This window comes from Dasypus novemcinctus, chromosome 3, assembly GCF_030445035.2.
Source record: "Dasypus novemcinctus isolate mDasNov1 chromosome 3, mDasNov1.1.hap2, whole genome shotgun sequence".
NCBI lineage: Eukaryota > Metazoa > Chordata > Mammalia > Cingulata > Dasypodidae > Dasypus > Dasypus novemcinctus.
Window position 1 is genome coordinate 97,062,374 of NC_080675.1, and position 23,910 is coordinate 97,086,283.

General features: G+C 40.3%; 1 protein-coding gene across 2 annotated transcripts in view; it reads right to left on the reverse strand.

The window, feature by feature from the left end:
- PARP2 (poly(ADP-ribose) polymerase 2) overlaps positions 1–15,271 on the reverse strand; it is a 53,616-nt gene extending 38,345 nt beyond the window's left edge. Inside the window, exons 1-16 of one of the 2 annotated variants that reach the window (XM_004482686.4) lie at positions 15,124–15,271; positions 14,013–14,177; positions 13,625–13,695; positions 8,838–8,888; positions 7,701–7,797; positions 7,178–7,253; positions 6,456–6,558; positions 5,536–5,698; positions 5,134–5,272; positions 4,254–4,317; positions 4,040–4,174; positions 3,673–3,800; positions 3,388–3,487; positions 2,938–3,036; positions 2,569–2,693; positions 2,186–2,456 (exon numbers count right to left, since the gene is read on the reverse strand). In XM_004482686.4, the coding sequence (XP_004482743.1) occupies positions 2,297–2,456; positions 2,569–2,693; positions 2,938–3,036; positions 3,388–3,487; positions 3,673–3,800; positions 4,040–4,174; positions 4,254–4,317; positions 5,134–5,272; positions 5,536–5,698; positions 6,456–6,558; positions 7,178–7,253; positions 7,701–7,797; positions 8,838–8,888; positions 13,625–13,695; positions 14,013–14,177; positions 15,124–15,166 (1,719 nt within the window). In that variant the 5' untranslated portion in view covers positions 15,167–15,271 and the 3' untranslated portion in view covers positions 2,186–2,296. Of the gene's footprint in view, positions 1–2,185; positions 2,457–2,568; positions 2,694–2,937; positions 3,037–3,387; positions 3,488–3,672; positions 3,801–4,039; positions 4,175–4,253; positions 4,318–5,133; positions 5,273–5,535; positions 5,699–6,455; positions 6,559–7,177; positions 7,254–7,700; positions 7,798–8,837; positions 8,889–13,624; positions 13,696–14,012; positions 14,178–15,123 lie in introns of those variants that run through there. The other variant, XM_058293837.2, reaches the window with a different exon arrangement.
- Between the last annotated feature and the right edge of the window lie 8,639 nt (positions 15,272–23,910).

The window sequence follows — 23,910 nt, forward strand, 5'->3', positions numbered from 1 at the left end:
TTTTAGGACACAAGTCTTGTACCTCATGGTTAAATTTATCTTTAAATATTTTTTGATACTATTATAAATGACATTGTTTTCCTTCATTTGCCAGATTGTTCATTGCTAGTGTATAGAAATACAATAAGTTTTTATGTATTGCTCTTGCATCCTGGAACCTTAAACTCCTTTAGTAGGTCTAGTAGTTTTTCTGTGGCTTTAGGGTCTTCTATATAGATCATGTCCTCTGAAAATGAGATAGTTTTACTTCTTTCTTTTCAGACTGGATGCCCTTTTCTCTTTTCTTGTCCAGTTCCCCCAGGCTGTAACCTCCAATACAATGTGGAATGGAGGTGGGCAAGAGTAGACATCCTTGTCTTGTTCCTGATCTTAGAGGGAAAGCTTGAAGTTTTTCACCAATAAGTATGCTAGCTGTGACATTTTCTTAACTGCTTTTTATGAGGTTGAGGAACTTCCCTTCTATTCCTGATTTTTTTAGTGTTTTTATTATTAACGGGTTGAATTTTGTCAAAGGCCTTTTTCTGTTTCTATTGAGGATGATGTGATTTTTGTCCTTCATTCTATTAATATGGTATATTACATTGATTGATTTTCATCTGCTGAACCAATCTAGCATTCCTATGATAAATCCCACTTGGTCACGGTGTATAATCCTCTTCATGTTGTTGGGTTAAGTGTGCTATTTGAGGATTTTTGCATCTATTTTCATAAGGGATAATGGTGTATAGTCTTCTTTCCCTTTGATGCCTTTGTCTAGTTTGGTGTCAGGGTAATACTGGCCTTATAGAATGAATTGTGACGTGTTCCCTTCTCTTTAATATTTTGGAAGAGTTTGTGAAGTTTACTTCAGCTTTAATACTAGTATTTCAATAAATGGATTATCATATTTAACTAGTTCCTTATTGATGAACTTTGTGTATAACATAACAATGCTGTGAAGCAGACATGGCTCAACTGATAGAGCGTCCACCTACCATACGGAGGGTGCAGGGTTTGATACCCAGGGCCTCCTGACTTGTGTGGTGAGCTGGCCCATGCGCAGTGCTGCTGCACACAAGGAGTACTGTGCCACACAGGGGTGTCCCTCATGTAGAGGTGCCCCACGTGCAAGGAGTGTGCCCCATAAGGAGAGCCACCCTGCGTGAAAAACTTGCAGCCCACCCAGGAGTGGGCTATATGTGTATCTGTGTTGTGTGTCTTTTAAAGTAATCAGGAGGAAGTGGATTTGGCCCAAAAGATAGGGCGTCGCCTACCACATGGGAGGAATTGCACTCAACTCTTCTTTCAAGTTCTCCCCAGTGAACCTCTTGGTTCATACCCAGGGCCTCCTGACCCGTGTGATGGGCTGGCCCACATGCAGTGCTGATGCGCGCATGTGCTGAGTGCTGTGCCACGCAGGGGTGCCCCCTGTGTAAGGGAGCCCCACACGCAAGGAATGCGCACCATAAGGAGAGGCCCAGGAGTGGCGCCACACACACAGAGAGCGGGAGCAGCAAGATGTAGCAACAAAACGAGACACAGATTCCGGGTGCTGCTGACAAGAATACAAGCGGACACAGAAGAACACACAGCAAATGGACACAGAGAGCAGACAACTGGTGGGGAGGGGTGGGGAAGGGAAGAGAAATAAATAAAAAATAAATCTTAAAAAAATAAGTAAATAAATAAAATAAAAGTAATCAGGAAGACTCTGGATTTAACTGGGACTTTAGTACTTATTTTAAGTGGAGCACAGTAGAATAAAAACTCATTCTGCTTTTCTCCTTTCCTCCCTGAGATATATTTAGGCTTAGTGACAGCCCTCCAAGGGCTGCCCAAATTTTGGGACATTTCACAGATCCTATGATGTTAAGTAGTGGGAGATCTGGTCCACAGTTGGCAAATGGGAAGAAAAGGTAAATGAGAAAATTTGATGGGGAAAAAAGAGAAAAAAATTCAGCCTAGGTTACTTCTATAATTCTTGCAATACTTAAAACACCCGTTCGCAGAAAACTTGAATCAAACAGGGAAAAGCATTAGTCCTCATTAGTATCCCTCAATGAGCAGAGGCTGCTCTGCTGTGAAAGAGCAGGATCCTTAGTAGCTATGGGATATACAGAGCAATGTGTACTTTCTGTCCTAGAAATGAAAATCTTCTCATATCAGAAGAAATATGTACTTGCAGAAGGGCAAAGGAAGGCAGTGGTATCTTTGTTCTATTTTTAATTACAGAAAATATCAGATAATTCAAAAGTACAGCATTGCCTATTTTCTTGCTTGAAGGTCATATCATCTCTGGTTTACTCAATATAAATATTCACCACAATTGCAGGAAATTAAATTGAACCTTTAGAAGATATCGCATGCGGACTTGGTTGGGGTTGTAGACAATAAATTCATTGTAGTTGAGGGTGTAACCCTCCGGATTCAGAACTCCTGTGTCACTTGCTGGTCCTAAGGGCACTGTACTCCCATTCCTGCAAAATGAAAGTGCGTCAACAGCAGCCTCTGGTTTAGAAGCTGGAATGGAGGAAGCAGAGAGTTTTATCTTAAAGGAGTCATCTGGACTTCCTAGCTCTGGGTACTCACAGGGTGATGAAACAGGCAGAGCTGGGAGCCATCTTGCCCAGCCCCTTGGTGCTGTGTTTGCCCTGAAGTAATCCTTCTGCCTCAGGATTGGCCTCTAGTAGTTCATTACACTGACCTAGAGCCACCTGCAATGCAAAAGATCTTTGACTTGCCCATATCCTACTGAGAAGTGGATGGCTCTAAAGTCAAACAAAATCCCATCAGCATTTTCCTTCTCTACTGCAAATGAATGCAATGCATTAGGAATTGCATTTGACTCTTCTTTCAAGTTCTCTCCAGTGAACCTCTTGGTTCTGGGGTCAAAGTTTTCTTTTTCGCAAAACAGGAACTAATCATAAACTGGAGATCACAGATATGTTCATGACTCACCTCTGATAAAAGCAGCAGTCCAGTATTCTTTAAGTGAGAGGCAAAGCAGTAATTAGCACTCTTGGAAGACATGTCAGCAAAGTAGATTCCTTTTCCAAACTGAAATATACAGATAAACACCAAGATGAACTGCTTAACTCATTGTGTTAGAAGGAAGGTTCATAGCATTGATCCCATGTTTCCATTCTCTTAAACACAAGATAGACCTGTCTCTTTTTCTCCCCACAATTCTCTTCTAGAGAGGGTAGAAGCATCTGTGAATATCTGTTATCTGGGGAAAGGGATATTTTTACAAATTTAAGGAAAGAAGAACATAGTAAGAAATGCCAGGGATATAAGTGAACTATTTTAATTCTTGGAAAGGGGTAACACCAAATCTGAATCTAGAACTGAAAACATTATTATATTCTTTTTCCTTGTGCCTCCTTCTAGGGTTCAATTTCTACTCACCATGTAGCCTGTTATGGGGGCCTCAGGTGGGGCAATTCGAAGTCCATGGCTCAGGATTCCCACCCAGTTACTCAGCCTGGAACCATGCCATAGCAGCATCCTAAGGAAAAGCCATTATCAACTTGTACTATTTGCTGCTCTTCTACAAACATAGGCCATGAGCAAAAAAAATTCAATAATTGCCTCTATCACCGTTTTCTATAAATTCTAAAAATGTACTTCATGCAATGTCTAGAGAATAGGGAAAACAGGAATGTCTTCTAAAATCTGGAACCTGACTCAGACCTGTTATGAAGGTCCTCTCTGAAGGCTTCTTTCTCACCCTCCTTCTCTACTTCAAAAACATCCAGCAAGGTCATGGTATAGTCATTGTGAGTGGGAGCATGGGTAGACTGTAGGTACTGTGAAATCACCTGTGAAAAAAATGAAATAAATGGCTGATGTGAAGCTTGATGGCTTCTGGTATAACCTGACAGGCCTTTCTGCTCCCAAATGGTCTCACAAGCAGTAAGCAAGAGCTCTACCCACCCACATCCTAGTAAAAGAAATTTCTGTCCTATTTGACAGTTTGCTCTTAACCCAAAGTATAGAGGACAGTGGGATAAGGAGGACAGGTCTTATGGGTATGAAAATAAATGATGGTTTTTCTTACTTTGAACTCATGACTTGCATGGTCTAGAGGGTGCAAGGCACAATGTAGATTTCTATAGTGTTGGTCCAAAGGGTGTTCTGAGCTTTGCAGTTCTGTTGTCACCAGCTTAATGGCAATTTCAATGTCTCCCAGTGCCTGATATGATAAGATACGGAATCAATGTGGGAGGAACCTGGGTCAAGATATTTAATACCTCCCAATATATCTATCTTACCTCTAGCAGCTGCACTTTGTCTGACAGTTCTTTCTCTGTTCGGATTAATGGAGGGACATGGAGTCTAAGGGCAGAGATAAAGCACATAATGAGCTCTAGATGTATGGTCAAAAGGCACATGACTAAAAATAACAGACTAAAGATAGGTCCTTTAGAAAAATAGGTAAGAGAAACTGGGGTTTTCATTTGAGGCAGAAAAAGATCTGTACAGTGACTTTAACTTCCAAATCTCTAAAAGAATATTACATATATATTCTGAGTACGATGAAACAAAGAAGCTATATAGATTTTGACAATTGGACTAGGGTAAACTTGTTTATAGGAATCTTTTTCAATAAGGTCTATTGACATTAACAAGAAATAGTTTGGATGTAATGCTGTCTAGAAGCAGAAGGAGATCTGTTGACTACCTAGGTCTATTTCTAGGTTATAAGGCTTTTTTATAAAGCAATAGAAGGAATGAAAACAGAATAAAAACCAGAATATAGAATCATCAAAGAGAAAATGTATTTTAGGTACCTAATATCATTTGCACTCACAGAAATGGTTGTCAGTGTAGTTATAGTCATAAAAAATAAAAAAAAAAAGGAAAAGGGGTTATCTGCCTAAAGTATGTTACTTAGTAGTTGAATAGCTAGATCCATTTCTTCTTGAATCTGTTAACTTCTACTTGGTCAGAGTACATGGATGTAATTAGGCCAGGAGAATGCATCCTATAGTCCCAAGCTGATTATATCAGCTATTTGTAAATCATTTGGACTCTGTTCAAGATGATCATTTCCTTAGGAATGAAAGATTTAAAAGTTAATTTTTGTTGCTGGTTGATTTTGAGGATATAGGTGGATAGAAAAACAAAGTGATGTAACAGCACAGGCCTTACCCAAAGTCATGTGGGATCCTGGTATAGAATTCATTGCATGCTTCCATGAGAGCTCGTCCATGCCGGCCAGCCCGAATACAATCCTCAATCTTCTTAAGAGACTGGTAACCTGCCTTGATTTGCGCCACTGTCAGCTTCCCTGTATGCCCAGGCAGAAATCAGTAGGGTCCAATCCTATAAACTGCACTTATGTCCTTGCCCCACAACATTTCAACATTCAAAATATTTCCCTCTACCCTTATCACCTATGTCTTACTCCCCAAGTCCCTTTTTTTACTCATTCATCAGTATCAGGCAAGTTTTCAATCATAAGTATCGTGCAAGTTTTTAATCATGAGGGTGACCATTAAAAGGATCTGTGAAATATGAAGAGATAACGTAGGACAGAATATGAAGTCCTACCAAGTGGGGCTTTCTTGAGATCATACTTCATTTCTACCACCATCTCTTCCATGGCCTGGACATTACAAATCAACTTTATCAGCTCTTGTACCCGAAGATCTAGTCGTGACTCTGGTTTCAAAAAGGATTTAAGAGAATCCTCTTGTTTGGTTTCCTCTTTACCCTACAGCCAAAACAAAACAAAACTAAACTAAACAAAAACAAAAACCATAAAATCTGAAAGGCTCTATTTTAAACTCCCTGCAAGGACTGGATCTACAATATCTCTGGCAGCCAAACATCAGTCAGTCTTTGTCTGGAAACAGGCCCATTCCATTAACCTACTTAAGAGTCATTCAGTGTGACTTCTACCTTCTAGCCCTAGTTCTGCCTCCCACAAATGCTCAGAATAAGACCAAAAGGCCCTCCTAATATGTTAATTTGAAGTACTAAAAGATATCTATTATGCCTCAAATCTTACCTTAAAAAGACTGATTTCTCCATTTTTCAGATATGTGACAGTTGCACCATCCTGAGTTTCACCTCAGTTTGTCAAAATTAATTTTTTTTACTGTAGTATATATAAATCAGAAGTGAAGATGACTTTAAATGTAGTTTTATCCTTTTGCCTATTTACTACTCTTCTCTTTATCCCTAGCTTTAAATTTCTGAAAATAGGACCTAAGGTTTTATAAGAACCCAAGTAAATAAAAGAGGAGAAAGCTGCATTCTATCCTCATCCTTACAGTCCCTTCAAATTATAAAGGTTGATACGGGTTATTATCCCTGAGAGAACTGTCACCTTTTCTTAGGGGAGAAATAGCAATGACTCAAGATATCCTGGGTTGCTCAGGTCAAAGACCTGATCTATTCATCCTTGCTAGACTTCACCCTGGTTAAAAGGAAAAAGCTTTTCCCCCAAAGGAACAGTCAGAGTTTACCTGAGTCTTGGTGGTATAGTCCATCTGTAGCATATCATATTTTCCAGGCACCTTCTTAAACTTCTCACGATCCTCCCAATTGTTTTTCGTTTTATCAAGGAATCTATAAAGTCCAAAGTAGTGAGAAAACCTTAAACAAGAGTATACTGCTAGGGATGGGTTTATATCTTTTTCTTTCGATAGGACCTCTCCAAAACTTTCCTACAAAGAACTCCTTTACACATCAACTTTCCATAAATCCTGGATTCCAAATCAGGAACCTAAATGGACAAAAAAGCCCTAAAGACAAAGGGAACAAAAAATGGGAAATGACCTTTGGGCATCCTAAAGGCACAAAAACAAACATCACTGAGATTTAAGACAGAAGATCTCTATTCCATTAGCCCATCCCTTTCTCTGAAAGAAACATGTTCTCAGAGACTTCAGAAAGTTCTTCATCCCTATCATAGTAGAAGAGTTTTTAAAACTCTAGCTGGCACTGCCCCAGTCCATGATGGTCTCTTCTTTTCTCAAACTTCCTACATGTGTTAAATATATTAAATTATTCTGTTTTAGTCAATTTCAAGGTTCTAGGTTGATTCAATCACTAAGGATACAGTTTGATGTTCTAGTCATAGAATGTCTTAGAGTAAGATATTAATATTTAGGTCAAATCCCACTTATAAAATTCTTAAAGAAGATAAATCCTGAAAAGGTATATTTTTATATTAATTAGCACCTACTTCTTCTGAAAGATTTCCTTGGCCTTGTTAAGGTCCCCTGAACAAGCTGCCAAGCTGTGCTGCCCCGTTTTTCCAACTGCAAAGTAAATGCCACATATAAGATGGTTCCCTGTCCCCCAGCCCAAGAAAAGCTCTCTAATAGTAATGCGCCAGCTCTCTAAATTCTCTCTGCTTAACAAATGTGACAAACAGGCAGGAAAAGAATGGAAAAGCCAAAGGGCTTAGGGACCTGATCATGGTGATACAAGTTACCTGCTAAGTAGTAGTAGTCTATAAGCCATACTAGACGTCAACAGCAGGAGAGTTCTCAGCTTCAATGGACTGCTCTTGGTTTTTCAGTGGGAACTTCCTAATGAGAATGCCTGACATTCCCTGATTTCAAGAAGCCCACTTTGATTCCTAAGCCCCTCCCAAATGACAGGGCCTTGATTTAACCAATTTAAACACATAGGACCCTCTGGCTACTTACTAAGCTGTTTCTGGTTTTTGAACAACTCATAAAAGTCATAATAAAAGTCACTACCTCGACCCCATCTCATCCAAACACTGAAGTTCCTCTGGGCATCGTCTTCTAATAGCTGAATCAAATAGTACTTATTGTTGTTGAACTGGAGATTAGTCTATGACAAGTGAGAGAAATAGGCACATAAAAGGAAATAGGATTGCAAATGGAAGCCACATAAACCAGAAACTCTTCCTTGGTCACAGGTGTCAGTAATTTCCATAGGAAAAGGATAGCACGGGACAAGAAAATTAGATTCCTGCAAGAGTAACAATATCAAGAAGGAAAAGAATTTATCTATTACACTTTGGATTTCCAGTAATTGAAGGAGGAGCCAGGAAGTTTTCTAAAACTCCCTACCCAATTTCAAATATCCTATATTGGCTCCTCCTGGTTTTTTCCTGCCTCACCTCCCTCTATAGACATTTCCTAGGCTATCTGTTTCTTTCTTTTTTTACCCAGTGTATTCCGAATAATCATTTCCTAAGTGAAAACAATTCTTATGCCCCAAAGGTCTATAACTATTGTATATTTTTATTTAGAACACTTACTTTTTGATGGTTCTAATTACAGCTTTGGGTGTGAGCTGCAACAATTTGATAATAAGCTGACATAAGAGCAAGATAACGTTAGGACAAAGGACAACCAAGAAACATTGCCACATCTATTCCATATCTGACCTTTCTTGGAAACATTCAGAGAGAATGTGACTAGTATCTAAAAAGATATTTCCTATAAGTAACCAGAGGTCAGAGTGAAGCACATAGTCCACAAATAAATTTAACCACATAAAAAGTTAAAACTTCAACATGGGCAAAAAGTACACCAAAAGGAAAATCAAAAGGCAAATGGCAAATGTTGAAAACATATTAGCAATTTATATCACAAAAGGTTAATCTCCATATTACACAAAGTTCCTTGAAACCAGCAAGAAAAGACCAACAACCTATAATAAAATGAATGTGCAAAAGGATACAGAGAGTTCACAGGTTCAATAAAATACATGAAATCTGCAAGAAGATTTGCTTTTCATGAGGATCCATTATCAGGCAGAGTGCACTAGGGAAGTATGGCTAATAAAAAGAACTTCAGAATTAAAGATCTGAGCACTTATCAATAATAAGATATTCCCATAAATAGAATGGCTCCTCCCATTACCTGATTTAGCATGACATCATAGACATCACTCCCTTCACAGTACACATGGGCCTAGGGAGGAAAAAAAACTGACATTAATATAATCTCAGCCCTGACCAGATCTTAAGCAGGGCTCTGAATTTTCTTATGCTTCAAGGTGTCATTCTCCAGCACCACTGATGTCCATCTGTATTACCTTTCAGGGAACAAAATGGAAACATGGGTTCTTATACACAAAGCCTGTCATTATTATAATGAAAACAAGCTGCCTTTTTCTAATTACAGAAATATCAATGATTCTAACTCAGTTTGAGAAAGTCTGTTCCTCAGCACCCTGCATCACTGAACACATCTTCTGGGGCTTGGAAAATTGTACTTGGTGAAACCAAGGTTCACAAAAGGTCTCTTGATTTGAGGGACCATGGATGTTTGAAAAGGTATGACGGGAAGCAGACCTGGCCCAATGGCTAGGGTGTCCGCCTACCACATGGGACATCTGGGTTAAACCCCAGGCCTCCTTGACCCATGTGGAGCTGGCCCATGTGCAGTGCTGATGCATGCAAGGAGTGCTGTGCCACCCAGGGGTGTCCCCCGCGTAGGGGAGCCCCACATGCAAGGAGTGCGCCCTGTAAGGAGAGCCGCCCAGCACGAAAGAAAGTGTAGCCTGCCCAAGAATGGCGCGCACACACGGAGAGCTGACCCAACAAGATGACACAATAAAAAGAAACACAGATTCCGCAATAAAAAGAAACAGATTCCCGATGCTGATGATAAGGATAGAAGCGGTCACAGCAGAACACACAGCGAATGGACAGAGAGAGCAGACAACTGGGTGGGGGGGGGGGAAAGGGGAGAAAAATAAATAAATCTTTTTCTTAAAAAAAGAAAAGTTATGCCACAGGGAGTGGCTACAGCTTCACAGGTGGAAAGGAACACATGGAAATGGTATTTGAGGACATCACTCTACCAACAGGAAGGCAGAACTGTTTACAGCCCCAATGCTATCAGTATGAGTCAGCTAGGAAGGCTTGGCCAGGAAATTCACTTAGTTGGTGTAGCAGTTTGATAATGTTTATGAATTCCAAAAATAGATATTGGATTATGTTTTAAACTGGTCTGTCCCTCTGGACATATTAGACTGTATTAGATTCAGAGGTTTCAGTTTTACTTGATTAAATTAAGACTGGGGTTCTGATTTGGCCATGTCAATAGGGTATTGAGTTTCCACCCACCAGGACTCTCAGAGGAAAAAAACGACACAGCAAAGGAGAGTTAAAATTTTGATGCTGGAACCCCGGGAAGGAAATACATAGAGAAGCAGATATGTGAGGAAAGAGAGGTTTCATTAGACACAGCAGAGGCCCCAGGAAGAAAATGAGCCTGACAGTCTACAGCTGACCTTGTGAAGAAAGCAAAACAGCTGAGCCCAGAAAGAAACAAGCCCTGGGGAGACAGTTAAGCATTGTTAACTTACAGCTGAGAAAGGAAGGAGCTGGAACGACGGAGCCTTAGGAGGAAGAGGAAGACTGAATCCTCACAGACATTGCCTGCCATCTTGCTCAACACATGGCAAATGACTTTGGGTGAGAAAGTACCTCTTATGGTATCTTGAATTGGACCCTTTAGGGCCTTGTGACTCGAAGCTTCTACCCCAAATAAATATCCTTTATAAAAGCCAACATATTTCTGGTACTTTGCATCAGCATCCCTTTGACTGGCTAATACAGTTGGTCTCACAAAGACTAGGATCTGCCATCCATGGCTAGCTTCTAAAATGAATCCACAAGCCAGGAACATTGGTCTAAAACTTTAATTAAAATGCATTGGGAAGCAGATGTGACTCAAGTGATTAGCCTTCTGCCTACCACATGGAAGGTCCTAGGTTCAGTTCCCAAGCCTCCTGGAGAAGGCAAGCTGACACAATGAAAAGAGACACAAGGAGGAAAGACAAGAGGCACAACGGACCAGGGAGCTGAGATGGCTCTGGTACTGGGCACCTCTCTTCCACATGGGAGGTCCCAGGTTCAGTTCTGGTGCCTCCTAAAGAGAAGACAAGCAGACACAGAGAGCACACAGCAAATGGACACAAAGAGGAGACAGTGATTGCAAACAATGGGGGGATAAATAAAATAAAAGCTTTAAAAAAAATGCATTATAGGGGGAGTGGATATAGCTCAGTGGTTGAGTGCCTGCCTCCCACATAGGGTTCAATCCCTGGTACCACCTTTTAAAAAAAAAGGCTTACTGGATGCAGAATTTCTGTTTGATATGACAGAAAAGTTCTGGTAATGGATGATAGTGATGGCAGCACAACATTATAAAGTAATAACACCATTGAATTGTGTACATGTATCTGAAAGTATTTCAAATAGGAAATGTTATGTTGTATACATGCTACTACAATAATTTTTTTTAAAAAGCACTGTAACATGAAAACAAGAAAGTAAATACCGTGTTTACTAATAAAAGATTAAAATATTCCAGGTAGCTGAGTACATTTTGATAATGAAATTTTGAACAAGTTCTTGGTTTTAATTTTATTTACAATATTTATATAGTTAAAAAAAATAACTCTATTTTTTAACAAAATGCAGATGTTGAGACATTTCAAATAAGTAGAGATTCAAAATGCATGTTTTGAATCCTGTTTCAGCTGCAGAATTACACAATTTCAGAGTTGTACCATCCATATGTTGGTGAGGAACCAGTCCAGTTCAGTTTGTTTATTAGGTCAGATTAAGTTGACCTAATATCCAGGTGTTGTTTAAAGTGATATCGCCGTGAAATTAAGACACTGTTAATCTCATTTAAATTCAATTTTCTCTCCAGCATAATTCTTAGGAACTTCAAGAATCTTTTGCTTTATATAATAAGCAGCAAACATTCAAGGGTTGTACATTAATATAAAAACAATTATTGGGACGCGGACTTGGCCCAGTGGTTAGGGCATCTGTCTACCATATGGGAGGTCCGTGGTTCAAACCCTGGGCCTCCTTTTTTTTTTTTTATTGATTTTGTAAAAATATTACATTAAAAAAATATGAGGTCCCATGCAACCCTACCACCCCCACCCCACCACTCCCCCCCCAGCAACCCTCACTCCCATCATCATGACACATCCATTACACCTGGCAAGTACATCTCTGGGCATCTCTGCACCCCATGGTCAATGGTCCACATCATGGCCCATACTCTCCCACATTCCATCCAGTGGGCCCTGGGAAGATTTACAATGTCCGGTGATTGCCCCTGAAGCACCATCCAGGGCAACTCTAAGTCCCAAAGGCGCCTCCACAAACCCTGGGCCTCCTTGACCCATGTGGAGCTGGCCCATCCGCAGTGTTGATGTGCGCAAGGAGTTCCGTGCCACACAGGGGTGTTCCACGCACAAGGAGTGCGCCCTGTAAGGAGAGCTGCCCAGCGCGAAACAAAGTGCAGCCTGCCCAAGAATGGCGCCGCCCACACGGAGAGCCGACCAACCAGGGTGGGGGCATCAGGGGAAGGGGAGAGAAATAAATAAATAAATAAATCTTAAAAAAAAAAATTTATAAAATAAGATTTCACAGTGACGGTGCCTTTGAAACACTGTGCCATCTACTGAAAGACAACACATTTCCTTTATAAGTATATCTAAAATACCTGCTAAAGATGCTAGCATTTGCCATGCTTGGATCTTAAAATATCTGGTGTAAATAAGGGAATAGTAAATGGGATGGTAAAGAAAAAATTCTGCCCAAAGCCCCAGACTTCCCTATTTAAAAAGTGTTTATTGGTGAAATTATGTCTCTACCAGACTTTTCTGTTGCAGCATTATTTTTTTTTAAATTTTTTTAAGATTTATTTATTTTTATTTATTTCTCTCCCCTTCCCCCCCACCTCGGTTGTCTATTCTCTGTGTCTATTTGCTGTGTATTCTTCTTTGTCCGCTTCTGCTGTTGTCAGTGGCAAGGGAATCTGTGTTTCTTTTTGTTGCATCATCTTGTTGTGTCAGCTCTCCGTGTGTGTGGCACCATTCCTGGGCAGGCTGCACTTTCTTTCACTCTGGGTGGCTCTCCTTCTGGGGCGCACTCCCTTCTGGGTGGGGCTCCCCTATGTGGGGGACACCCCTGCGTGGCAGGGCACTCCTGGCGCACATCAGCACTGTACATGGGCCAGCTCCACGCGGGTCAAGGAGGCCTGGGGTTTGAACCACAGACCTCCCATGTGGTAGACAGAAGCAGCATTATTTTTAACAGCAAAAGATTGGAAATCATGCAAATTACCACCAGTGGGAGAATGGTTCAATATTATGGAACAGTCACACAACAGACCAGACTGCAGTCACGGAAAAAAAAATAAGCATGCTCTTTCTGTACTGATCAGAATGATTCACAAAATAAATTAAATGGAGAAAAGAAAAGACAGAAAAGAAAAAAGAAAAGAAAAGCCTGCTCCAGAGGGAGCCTTTCTTCTGTATTCTTCAAATCCTTTTCCCATTCGTCAGTAACCCATGACATTTCAGGGTACATTCTCTCATTTGAACAAAAAGGACGGTTCTTTCTTGATAATGATACAATTTCTAAGAAAAAGAATGAGGTACAGAAGCCTGAGGGCAACCGCACAAGGAAGCCATGTTAAAGAACACCCTGATTGCTAACCCTGAACTCCACCACTCTCAGGTCCCAGTTCTGGAGAAAATAAATCTCTAGCAATATATGGGGAGGATTTCAAAAAGGAACACAAGCAGCAACCCAGGCAAGAATTCCAATGACAAAAGAACACTGTACTCCGAGAAATCAAAGGACTAAGGATCAGCTTGAGTTTCTCACCTTTCCCACCTTGACTGTGCACTCTGGGTCCACAGGAACTTTGCCTTTTAAAAGCAATGTCTTCACAGATTCTGAGGAAAAAATATATGAATTATACCTACTTGTATGGGAATCTAAAGCAGCTGTCATGGTTAGATGAAACACTGTCATAATCAACTCTGCCCTTCCCAAGCAATTCTGAACTTCTGCCTAGGTCTTAATCCATCTCAAAAACATTAAAATGAATATTCCAAGAAAGTAGATTAGTTCTGTGACATGCACAAGGAACAGAGAAATTAATTAAATTGTTAAGAAAGGAAGAAATAAGAACTGAAAGAACAACATCGTTAGCTACCTCCCCCGGACCCTTTGCTGGCCCATGTCCTCCCGGCCTATTTGTGAAGCTGACCTTGCTTGCCTTCTATCTTGTCATTACTATCAGCCTTCATTCCAGCCGCAGGCTCATTTTTCAACCTCTGCCTCTGGCATCTGCGATTTTTTCTGGCAGGAGGAGGATCTTCTGCAGCTGTGGTCCCAACATTAACTTCCTCAGTTTCATTTAATGGTCCAGAAGCTAAGGACAATAAGAATGGGCACACAAAGAAGCAAAAAAATGAGTACACACTGAATAAGATTCTCCTTTGAAAAGATGGTTTTGTAAAAGTTACCAAAGAAATACCTGCCACATTAGGGAGTGAGAAAACACCCTCTAAAAAACGAAACAAAACGAAATTAAATAAAAGGAAGCCCCAAGACTTTGGTGAGTTCACCATCCAAAGCCTTTCTTTGTAGCCCTGGACTTGGCCGAATCCCAATGTTACACTATCAGTATCTCCCATGATTTTTATTCTGCTGTTTACTTGTGCCCCGTGTCCTCCAAATATTATCCTCAATCTACCTGAAGCAATATGAGATAACCGTTAGGAGAGTAGCTCGTGAGTTTCTGCCTGGCCTAACTCTGCCTCTTCTAGTTGTTTAAATTTGGACAAATTATTTGATCTTGCGCCTAAGTTGCCCCAACTGTAAAACCGAAGGATGGTAACAATGGTATCTAATTTATATGGTGAATCTATGCATTAAAGAACATAATACAGAGAGTATTATACCTTACCAATTCCAACACATTTTAACATTTCTGAAACTGAGATGCATCTTACAATAGATGGCATTAACAGTGAATCATAATCGGAATCGTTTTTTCTTTCTTAGAGATATATAAAATAATGGTGCATCTTACAATAGATGTTTTATAAATTCGATGACATTAGGTACTTAGAATAGTGCTTGTCACTATCAACTAACACAAAAAGGGTTAGCTGATAAAGGTCTACAAGCTCTTACATTTCCGCAATCCAAAAAGCTCTGAGAGTCAAACTTTCTAGGTTTAGCATCAAAACTAGTTTGGTAGCCAACGAAGTGAGAGTTAGGGGACCTGGAAAGCAGGGCCCAGAGCAGGGAACACAGATCCTTTCTCTATTCCCATTTCCTAGTATTCTGTTCCCCCACACTGAACTCCGCACCTGGCGCGCGGTTGCTGACAGCTCTCCTCCGCCGAGTAGCCATGGTATCCGAACGTCAACGTCATCATCCAGCTCCCAGGAATCTGGGGCCTAGGGCCGAAAGGCGGGAAGTCGCAGCGCGCTTGCGCCCGACCACGCCTCAGCGCCCGCTCCACATATTTGCATTTCGCTATGTGTTGTGGGAAATCACCCTAACCATGAAATATACGTAGATATGGGTGCCTTATAAGTCCAGTTTAAAAAACTATCGCTTTATAGGGCGGAGGGAAGCTCATCGGTGGGGCTACGAGCTGAGTGCGTCAGGTCACTCTACGCTACGTCCCTTGGGAAGGTCTGAGACTAGGGCCAAAAGCGGCCCTAACAGGGCCCTCCCTGTTCTCGGGGAGGTGAGTTCCCAGAGAACGGGTCTCCGCGCGAGGGCAGACTGGGCAGGAGATGCTATGGTTCCCCACCCCCGTGGGGCCTGGCGGATGCCTCCTTAGCCGGAGCTTGGAACAGACTCACGGCCAGCTCTCCAGAGAGTTCAATGGCTGAGGTGAGGTACTCTGCAGCGGGGCCTCATAACCCAATTCAGACTACTCTCCCCCGTCCTTTCTTTGTCCTCTTTATGTAAAGACACCTTCTTTTCTGGTGGAACTTGAGTTTGCCCAGTCAATGAACTAGGAAAGCGCCCCCGAAAGGGAGGGAAACGTGGCTATAAGTGGCATTATGTAAAACTACTATTTAATCCAGAGAGAACACAAGAGAGGCCCTTTAAATCAGGGGTTTTCTAATGTTTGTGTGCGTTAAGTATCGGGGCTGGAGAGTGCGGCGCCCTTAAGCACATTTGTGAGCCCCACCCCAACTCTGCATTTTTAACAAGCATGCCAGGTAACTCTGATACTGGTGATTCTCAGACAAAACTTACATATTTTTCGGCTATAATAGTCCCCAGTAAGATAAAACGAAGGTTCAATTTAAATAAAGAACTTTCTAGGTTAAATATTTGCAAATAAAATCCAGCTTTGTTAAAATAAAGCCACACGACCAAGTAGATTTTACCCCAGGTCAAGAAAATTGGGAACTCTTCAATAAAATAATGAGATGAGTTGATCTGTATCTGAAAAATCAGTGAGCGAAGAGGGAATACGCAGGGTGGCCAGACCACTGAGACCAAAGTGTGAGAGGCAGCCAAGGACTTGCATTTCGGCAGTCAAAGGAGTTGTGCTTTGTTTGCTCTGGTAAGGTTTTTTGCACCTATTGAACTACAATGGATCATTAACGTTCAAAAATAAAACTCGAAAACCTTGAGCAAAAAATACTGGTAACTATATTTTAGATTTGGCTTAGGGAAAGGTTTACTTAAAGACAAAAAAAAAATCATTAAAAAAAATTCATTGCCTGTAAGATAAAAATGTTAATAAACTTGATATTAAGAACCTTTGTTCAAAAGGTATAAACTTTTGGGGAGAAAACCAGAATTCTCAGTATTTTCTTGTGATTTGGTTGTGAATATAAAAATTCCAGGAGAAATTCCAGGATTAAATTTTAAATTTAATAAGTGAGTTTAGCGAGGAAGACTATATACCTATGCAATGTACCTAGTGATACATAGAATAACTGGCCTCTTTATAAAAGAGGTTCAAAGAACTTGAAATTAAAATTTTTGGAAAATAAACCATTTATAACACAAAAGTCTATCGAGTAGTTGGAATAAATCTGATAAAAAATAGTGCTCAGTAAATTGTATTGTATTGGTTAATCTGTTTCGGTCCTAGGTCAAAGCCTGTTGCACCCAACTTAATTATGGCACAAAAAAAGTTAGACTAGACTAGGTCTAAAAGGCATAGTTTGGGAACAGGAAAATATAACACAATGGAAAATATGACAAATTAGCTAAAAATAGCTAGTACTTAGTAGAGTTTTCTTTATGTACTAGATTCCAAGCTAAGTACTTTACCTAAGTCACCTTCTTTAATTTTAATAACGATAATGTTACATTTATTGAATGCTTATGCAATGAAGTTTATGTACATTATTTTATAACCTTGTGGGATACATATTATTATCCCTATTTTACAGATGACGTAGTTGAGCCTTAGAAAATTTTGAGTAATTTATTCAGGGCCACACAGGTACTAAGAGATCAGAGTCAGATCTAGTAACTCTAAATTAGGTTCTTATCCAGTAGGCTAACGTATTCTTCAGTTTCATGATAGTAATTACCATTCCACATACCTTTTTAAATTTTATTTTTTAGTTTTACTTTAAGTTTTTTTTTCTCTTTTTCAGTCTCTGATTTTATTCAATTTTTTTTTGATTCATTCATTTATTCCAGATATTTATGGATTACACATCAATCGCTTGTCTAGGCTCCACGATGGATATGTGAAGAAAATGTCAAAGTCCCTGCCCTCCTGGAATTTACACACTAGGGGAATGAGACATTAAATACAAGCATAATTAGTAATGGAATTATATGTTATGTTAAAAATTACAGAAATATTTATGTACACATAATTCATGTACACATATCCATCTTTATATATCTTTTGTCAAGGCAGTAGCTGAGAAAGCTTCTGCGGTGGCAGAATCACTTTTGAGATTTATTTTCTGGTGGATCCGCACATGGCGGTGGTGCGTGTATGACTGGCGGTAGCTTTCTTTGCAAAGGGAACACACATAGGGCTTGTCTCCGGAGCAGATTCTCTCATGAGCTAGCAAGTTTGTTTTGGGGCTGAAGGATCTTTCACATGAGCTGCACCTGAAGGGCTTCTCTGCCATGTGAATTTTCTGGTGCACATGGAGGTCTGATGTCTGGAAGAAACCTTTGGGACACTCAGCACAAACAAATGGTCTCTCATTCCTGTGTCTTCTCTGGTGGGCTTCTAGCTGAGGGGTATACCTAAAGATACTGGGACAGTCCTCACACTTGTATGATTTGGGGGGACTGTGGACTCTTTCTTTGTGTATCCCACATCTGGATGTTCCATCATTGCTCTGGTGGGTAGGAATAGGCTCAAGGGTGGCCTGGCAGGGCCTGGGGAGAAACTGTGCTTCCACTTCCATAGGGACATCCTTCCTGGGATTTGGATGAGCCAAGCTCTTCTGGAGCTATGCAGGTTCTCCCAAGAAAAACCTCCCTCTTCAGATTGAGTGCAATATGATAATTGGGGAAGGTACTCGATTGCTTTGACTAGCAATATTGTCAATTACTTGAGTAATTTTCACAGAAATGTTTGTGTCATCTTCTTTTAGTTCATTTCTTTCTCCTGTGTGCAAGGGAGTATCCTGGCGATACTAGCAGGGTATCCTCCTGATCTGTCCTGTTGAGCTTCCTGCTAATGACTGTTCCTTAAGATGAATAATTACCTCTCTTAAGGACATATTCTCAGAAAAGAGGGCTTCCTGTCCCCACATGTGAACATGGACAAAGCCAGGCAGATTCATGCAGTCATCATTCAGGTCTTCCATGAATTTATTCAGGTTTCTTCCACTTGAATCCCATTTCTCTTTCAAAGAGGCCCTGTTTCTGCTGTGTCCATTCAGCATAAACTATTCCAGGACCAACTGAGAAATGATTACATCCTTGGTGAGTTTTTCAGGCTGCAGGCACAAATGAAAAAATTTATGGAGTCTTTGAACTTCCTGCCTCACGCATGAATTATTATCATTTTGAAATGAGCTGAGCTGAGTGATCTGGAAATCAGAGATCCCCTCTCCCTTCCAGACACCAGATCTTTGGGTGGGTTCAAAATTTTATTTTCTGATCCATGATCATTCCTGGATGGCTCATATTGACAGGAGGTCCTGAGATCTAAAGCCATGCTTAGCAAGGTTTTTCAGAGACTCAGCCTTGAGGATTCAGTCTCTCCTGACTTGAGATCTGCTTCAACAAGTGGGGTTGCTTAAAATCAGCAAGCTAATGGGTGTCTGTTAGTTGATGCTATTTCACCCTTTCTGTCATTCTCACCTGGTTGTATGCCCAGCTTAACCATCTAGATTCCATCAATTAAGCCGGCAGAGATGAACCTTCTCCTTGGCTGAATGCTGAGCTGATGTGTGACTTTTCCAGCACTGGGCTCATTTCTGCTTTTTTTTTTTTTTAATGGTGGTCAGAATGAGAATCACTGAAAATATATTTTGAAGATATAACTTCTTTATAGCCAGATACAAAAGAGGCATAACCAAAATAATATGAAAGTATATCAGCAATCATCAGAACAAAATATTTAACAAATAATGGTACATGATAATTTCCTTAGTTTTTTTTAAAAAAGCAAGATATCAGAGGAAAATAACTTCATATCTCACTATCTAGTCTTTTTAAACTTTATTTTGTACTTTTAATAATTGAAAATATAAACAATCAAAAACTAAAAAGAAAACACAGTTGAGTAAAAACATTCATTTCTCAGTTAAATGTACTAGATACATATACATTTTTTAAAAAATCATACAATATGTTACACAATATATTTGGTTCATAGTAATGCAATCATACAGCATTTGTCCTTTAGTGTCTGGCTCGCTTCACTCAACATAATGTCCTCCAGGTTCATCTACATTGTCATATGCTTTATGACTTCATTTCTTCTTATAGCTGCATAATATTAGATTGTGTAAATAGATCACAGTTTGTTTATCCCTTCCTCAGTTGATTGTCACCTGGGTTGTTTCCAACTTTAGGCAATAGTGAATAATGCTATTGTGAACATCAGTGTGCAGATGTCTGCTTGTGTCACTGCTCTCAGTTACTCTGGGTATATGCCAAGTAGTGGTATTGCAGAGTCATGTGGCAACTCTATATTCAACTTCTTTAGGGACTGCCAAACAGTCCTCCACAGTGGCTGTACCATTCTGCATTCCCACCGACAGTGAATAAGTGTTCCTATCGATCCACGTCATCTCTAGCAACTGCAGTTCTGTCTTTTTAATAGTGGCCATTCTGATAGGTGTGAAATGATATCTCATTGTAGTTTTGATTTGCTTTCCCTAATCATTAGTGATGTTGAGCATTTCTTCATGTGTTTGTTTGTTTGTGTTTTTTGCCATTTGTATTTCTTCTTTGGACAAATGTCAATTCAAGTCTTTTGCTCATTTTTTAATTGGGTCAACTATTTAGTCTTAAACAAGAAAACTATTCGAGAAAAAACCCAAAGGAAGTTACAGTTTTTAAAAGTTGAATTAAATATTTTTAACATAAAATAATGTTTCAAAGTCATAAGAAAAACAGTATTTATAGATAAGTGGACAAAGCAAGTACCTGGAAAATATGTTTAGCTTCACTTATGAAAAGCAAATTGATATCCCACAGGACAACTAGCCTACTTTCTTTTTTTTTCTGTGTTTTTTTTTTAAATTAAAGTTAATAGATCACAAGGAACATTACATTAAAAATCATTTAAAAAAACAAAGAACATAAGAGGTTCCTATATAATCCACTCCCCACCCCCCACCTCATCATTTTTGTGTATTTTTTGAAGATATATACATCACACAGAAAAATGTTACATTAAAAATATAAGGGAAGCAGATCTGGCTCAATGGAAAGAGCATCCACCTACCACATGGGAGGTCCAGGGTTCAAATCCAGGGCCTCCTGACCCATGGAGTGAGTTGGCCCACGCGCAGTGCAAATGTACACAACGAGTGCTGTGCCGTGCCATGCAGGGGTGTCCCCCATGTAGGGAAGCCCCACACACAAGGAGTGTGCCCCGTAATGAGAGCTGTCCAGTGCAAAAAAAGTACAGCCTGCCCAGGAGTGGCGCTGCACACACGGAGAACTGATGCTGCAAGATGACACAACAAAAAGAGACACAGATTTCCGGTGCTGCTGACAAGAATATAAACAGACACAGAAGAACACACAGTGAATGGACACAGAGAGCAGACAAGGGGGGGGGGGGGGAGGGGGAGGGAGGGGGAGGGGGGGTGGGTAAGGGGAGAGAAATTTAAAAAATAATAAATCTTAATGAGGTTCTTGTTCTTGTATTCCCCCCAACCCCCCACCCCACTCCTCCCACACCAACAACCTCCCCCATCACTGTGGCACACTCATTGCATTCGGTGAACATATTTTGGGGCACTGCTGCATTACATAGATAGTAGTTTACCCTGTAGTTCACACTCTCCCCCAGTGCATTCAGTGGGTTATGGCAGGATATATAAAGTCCAGCATCTGACCCTGAAATATCATTTAGAATAACTCAAAATCCCAAAAATGCCCCCACATCACATCTCTTCTTCCCTCTCCCTGCCCTCAGCAAATACTGTGGCCACTTTCTCCACCTTGATGCTAAAATTTCTTCTATTACTGGTCACAATAGTTTTATAGTATAATATCCATAAGTCCACTCTAGTCCATATTTTATTCCTTCATTCCGTGGACCCTGGTATGGTGTCCATCTGCCATGACCATATACCCTGTGGATCTCCATAGCCTTCAGGAGAACCAGTACCTAGGGTTGTATCTACCTTGGCTTTTTCTGGGGTCCTGCTGAGGTGTGCATAAGCATGACCCCTCTGATGACCTCCCAACTCCTTTTGGAAGACTCTTAGCCATATCAACTCATTTGTCTTTGCCATTTCCCTCTTTTCTTCAAGGCCAAAAAGCAGTTTTTAACACTTGATCCAACATGTAGGCTGAGATATTCTGCTGGTCTGAGTTGACCCTTTTATTCAAGGTCTCTTTCTATTTGCTTCACCAGGTAGTGGTTGGTAGTAATCCCTCGGCACCAGGGAGGCTCATCCCCAGGAGTCATGTCGCATGCTGGAGGGAAGATAATGCATTTACATGCTGAGTTTGGCTTAGAGAGTGGCATTTGAGCAACATGGAGGCTCTCAGGAGCTAACTCTTAGGCACCCTGCAACTCCAGGCCTAGTTCATATTTCAGTCATACAGGCTCCTAAGCATAGTCATCAGTATCAAGGACTCATTATTGGACCCTCCTTCCTTGTTGATCTTTACCGTTGCACTTGGGGGATTATTGTTGTCTCATTGGGGAATGTGACAGAGCTCCCCTGAGTAGGAACTCATAACTCCCTCAGTTGACATTTATAACTCTAACTACTATAAAGATACCCAACATATATCATAACATATTTATGTCCCATTATACATGCCCAGGAGAACTCCCCCCGACCCATGTGTACCCCATCAATCACGCCCCATACCAGAGTTCCTCGCCTTCCATAGTTGAACCTTTTTGTTGTCCAAAACTTCTTCAAGAATGAATCCTAATATATTGCCAAATTCAATTAATAGGAAATTGAAATATAGCGATGGGTTTAAAGTTTAGAAATAGAATACATAGTAATTTAGAAATACTAAAATAAAGTAAAAATAAATTGGTGTATTAATAAAATGAAAAACATTAAAAACTCTGTTTCTAACATTTTGCCTTTCGTCATTGTAATAGGTGTTGCCCTGTACATACAGCGACAAGGCACTCTCTTTTATTTCTTCCTCAGTGTCTACATCCTTTCTTTTTTTTTTTTCCTAATTTTTAATTTTGTCTTCAAAAAAGTTTTAGATCACAGTAATTCACATATACAATATAGGGAAATCCCAGATATCCTACATCAAACCCTTTTTCCCTTTCCCCAGCAATGATCTTTTTAAATGTTCATGCTGTATTTGCTGCTGTTGATGTACAGATTTTGAAACATAGCTATCAAACATGGTTCCATTTTGGTTTACATTATTGTTTATATTTTAGACTGTACAAGTTTCTAGATTTTTAGTTTCCTTATGTTTTACATTATGGTTTACATTTTAGTTTATAGACTTTTACACACTTTAGTTGGAAGTTAACATGCCCTATATCTATCATTGCATGAATTTGTGGAGCACTTCCATTGCCCTGCAGTCACCCTGCTTCCATCCATGCTATACCTCTCTCCCCCGCCCCACAGGGCACACCATGACAATCAATCTACACTACTTGAGGGACCATATTTACAGATGCTGCAACAACACTGAGGACTTGACATACTAGACTGCCCTAACTAATTGGGAGCCAGCAATTCTCTCAAGAGACACAATTCCCTCTATTTGGGAACATTAGGTCACCCCAGGATGTGGATACACCTTCACACTCATTGTATGTGTCTCCACCCAAATATATAATACACTATGACAATAGGAGCACTCACATACTCCCTAGAAGCTTGCCCCTGTACCGGATGTCCCCCTCCCCTTAAGCACTTCAAACACGTGATCCTTCCTTATTATATTTTCTAAAGAATTTTCTCAACAGTATAGTTTCAACCATGTACCTGACATTCTCCCATATTCAACTGTTCCCCCCAGCACTCCCCCCAATTCCTTGGGTCATCAGACTCATCCTCCCAACTCTAGCCCCCTTCAAGCCCACAAAGCTCCACCCAAAGATATCCCTATGCCGACATCTTATCCCTTCCCTGTACAGACACTTATCTCCAGCTTATCATAGACTTCACCCATGTAGGCCTCAGCTCACAAACTTCCTCTCCCCCTGCCAAAATTCCTTTAAGCCTATCTTCCAGTCTTTAGCTCTCTGAGACAGCTCTGTTTCCTTGTTTCATATTAGAGAGGTCATGTAATATTTGTCCTTCAATGCCTGGCTTGCTTCACTCAACATAAGGTCCTCAAGATTCATCCATGTTATCACATGTGTTTGTACTGTATTCTTTCTTATAGCTTAGTAGTATTCCATTGTATGTATATACCACATTTTATTCTTCCATTGTTGGGCATTTGGGTTGATTCCAACTTTTGGCAATAGTGAATAATGCTGCTATGAACATTGGTGTGCATATATCGGT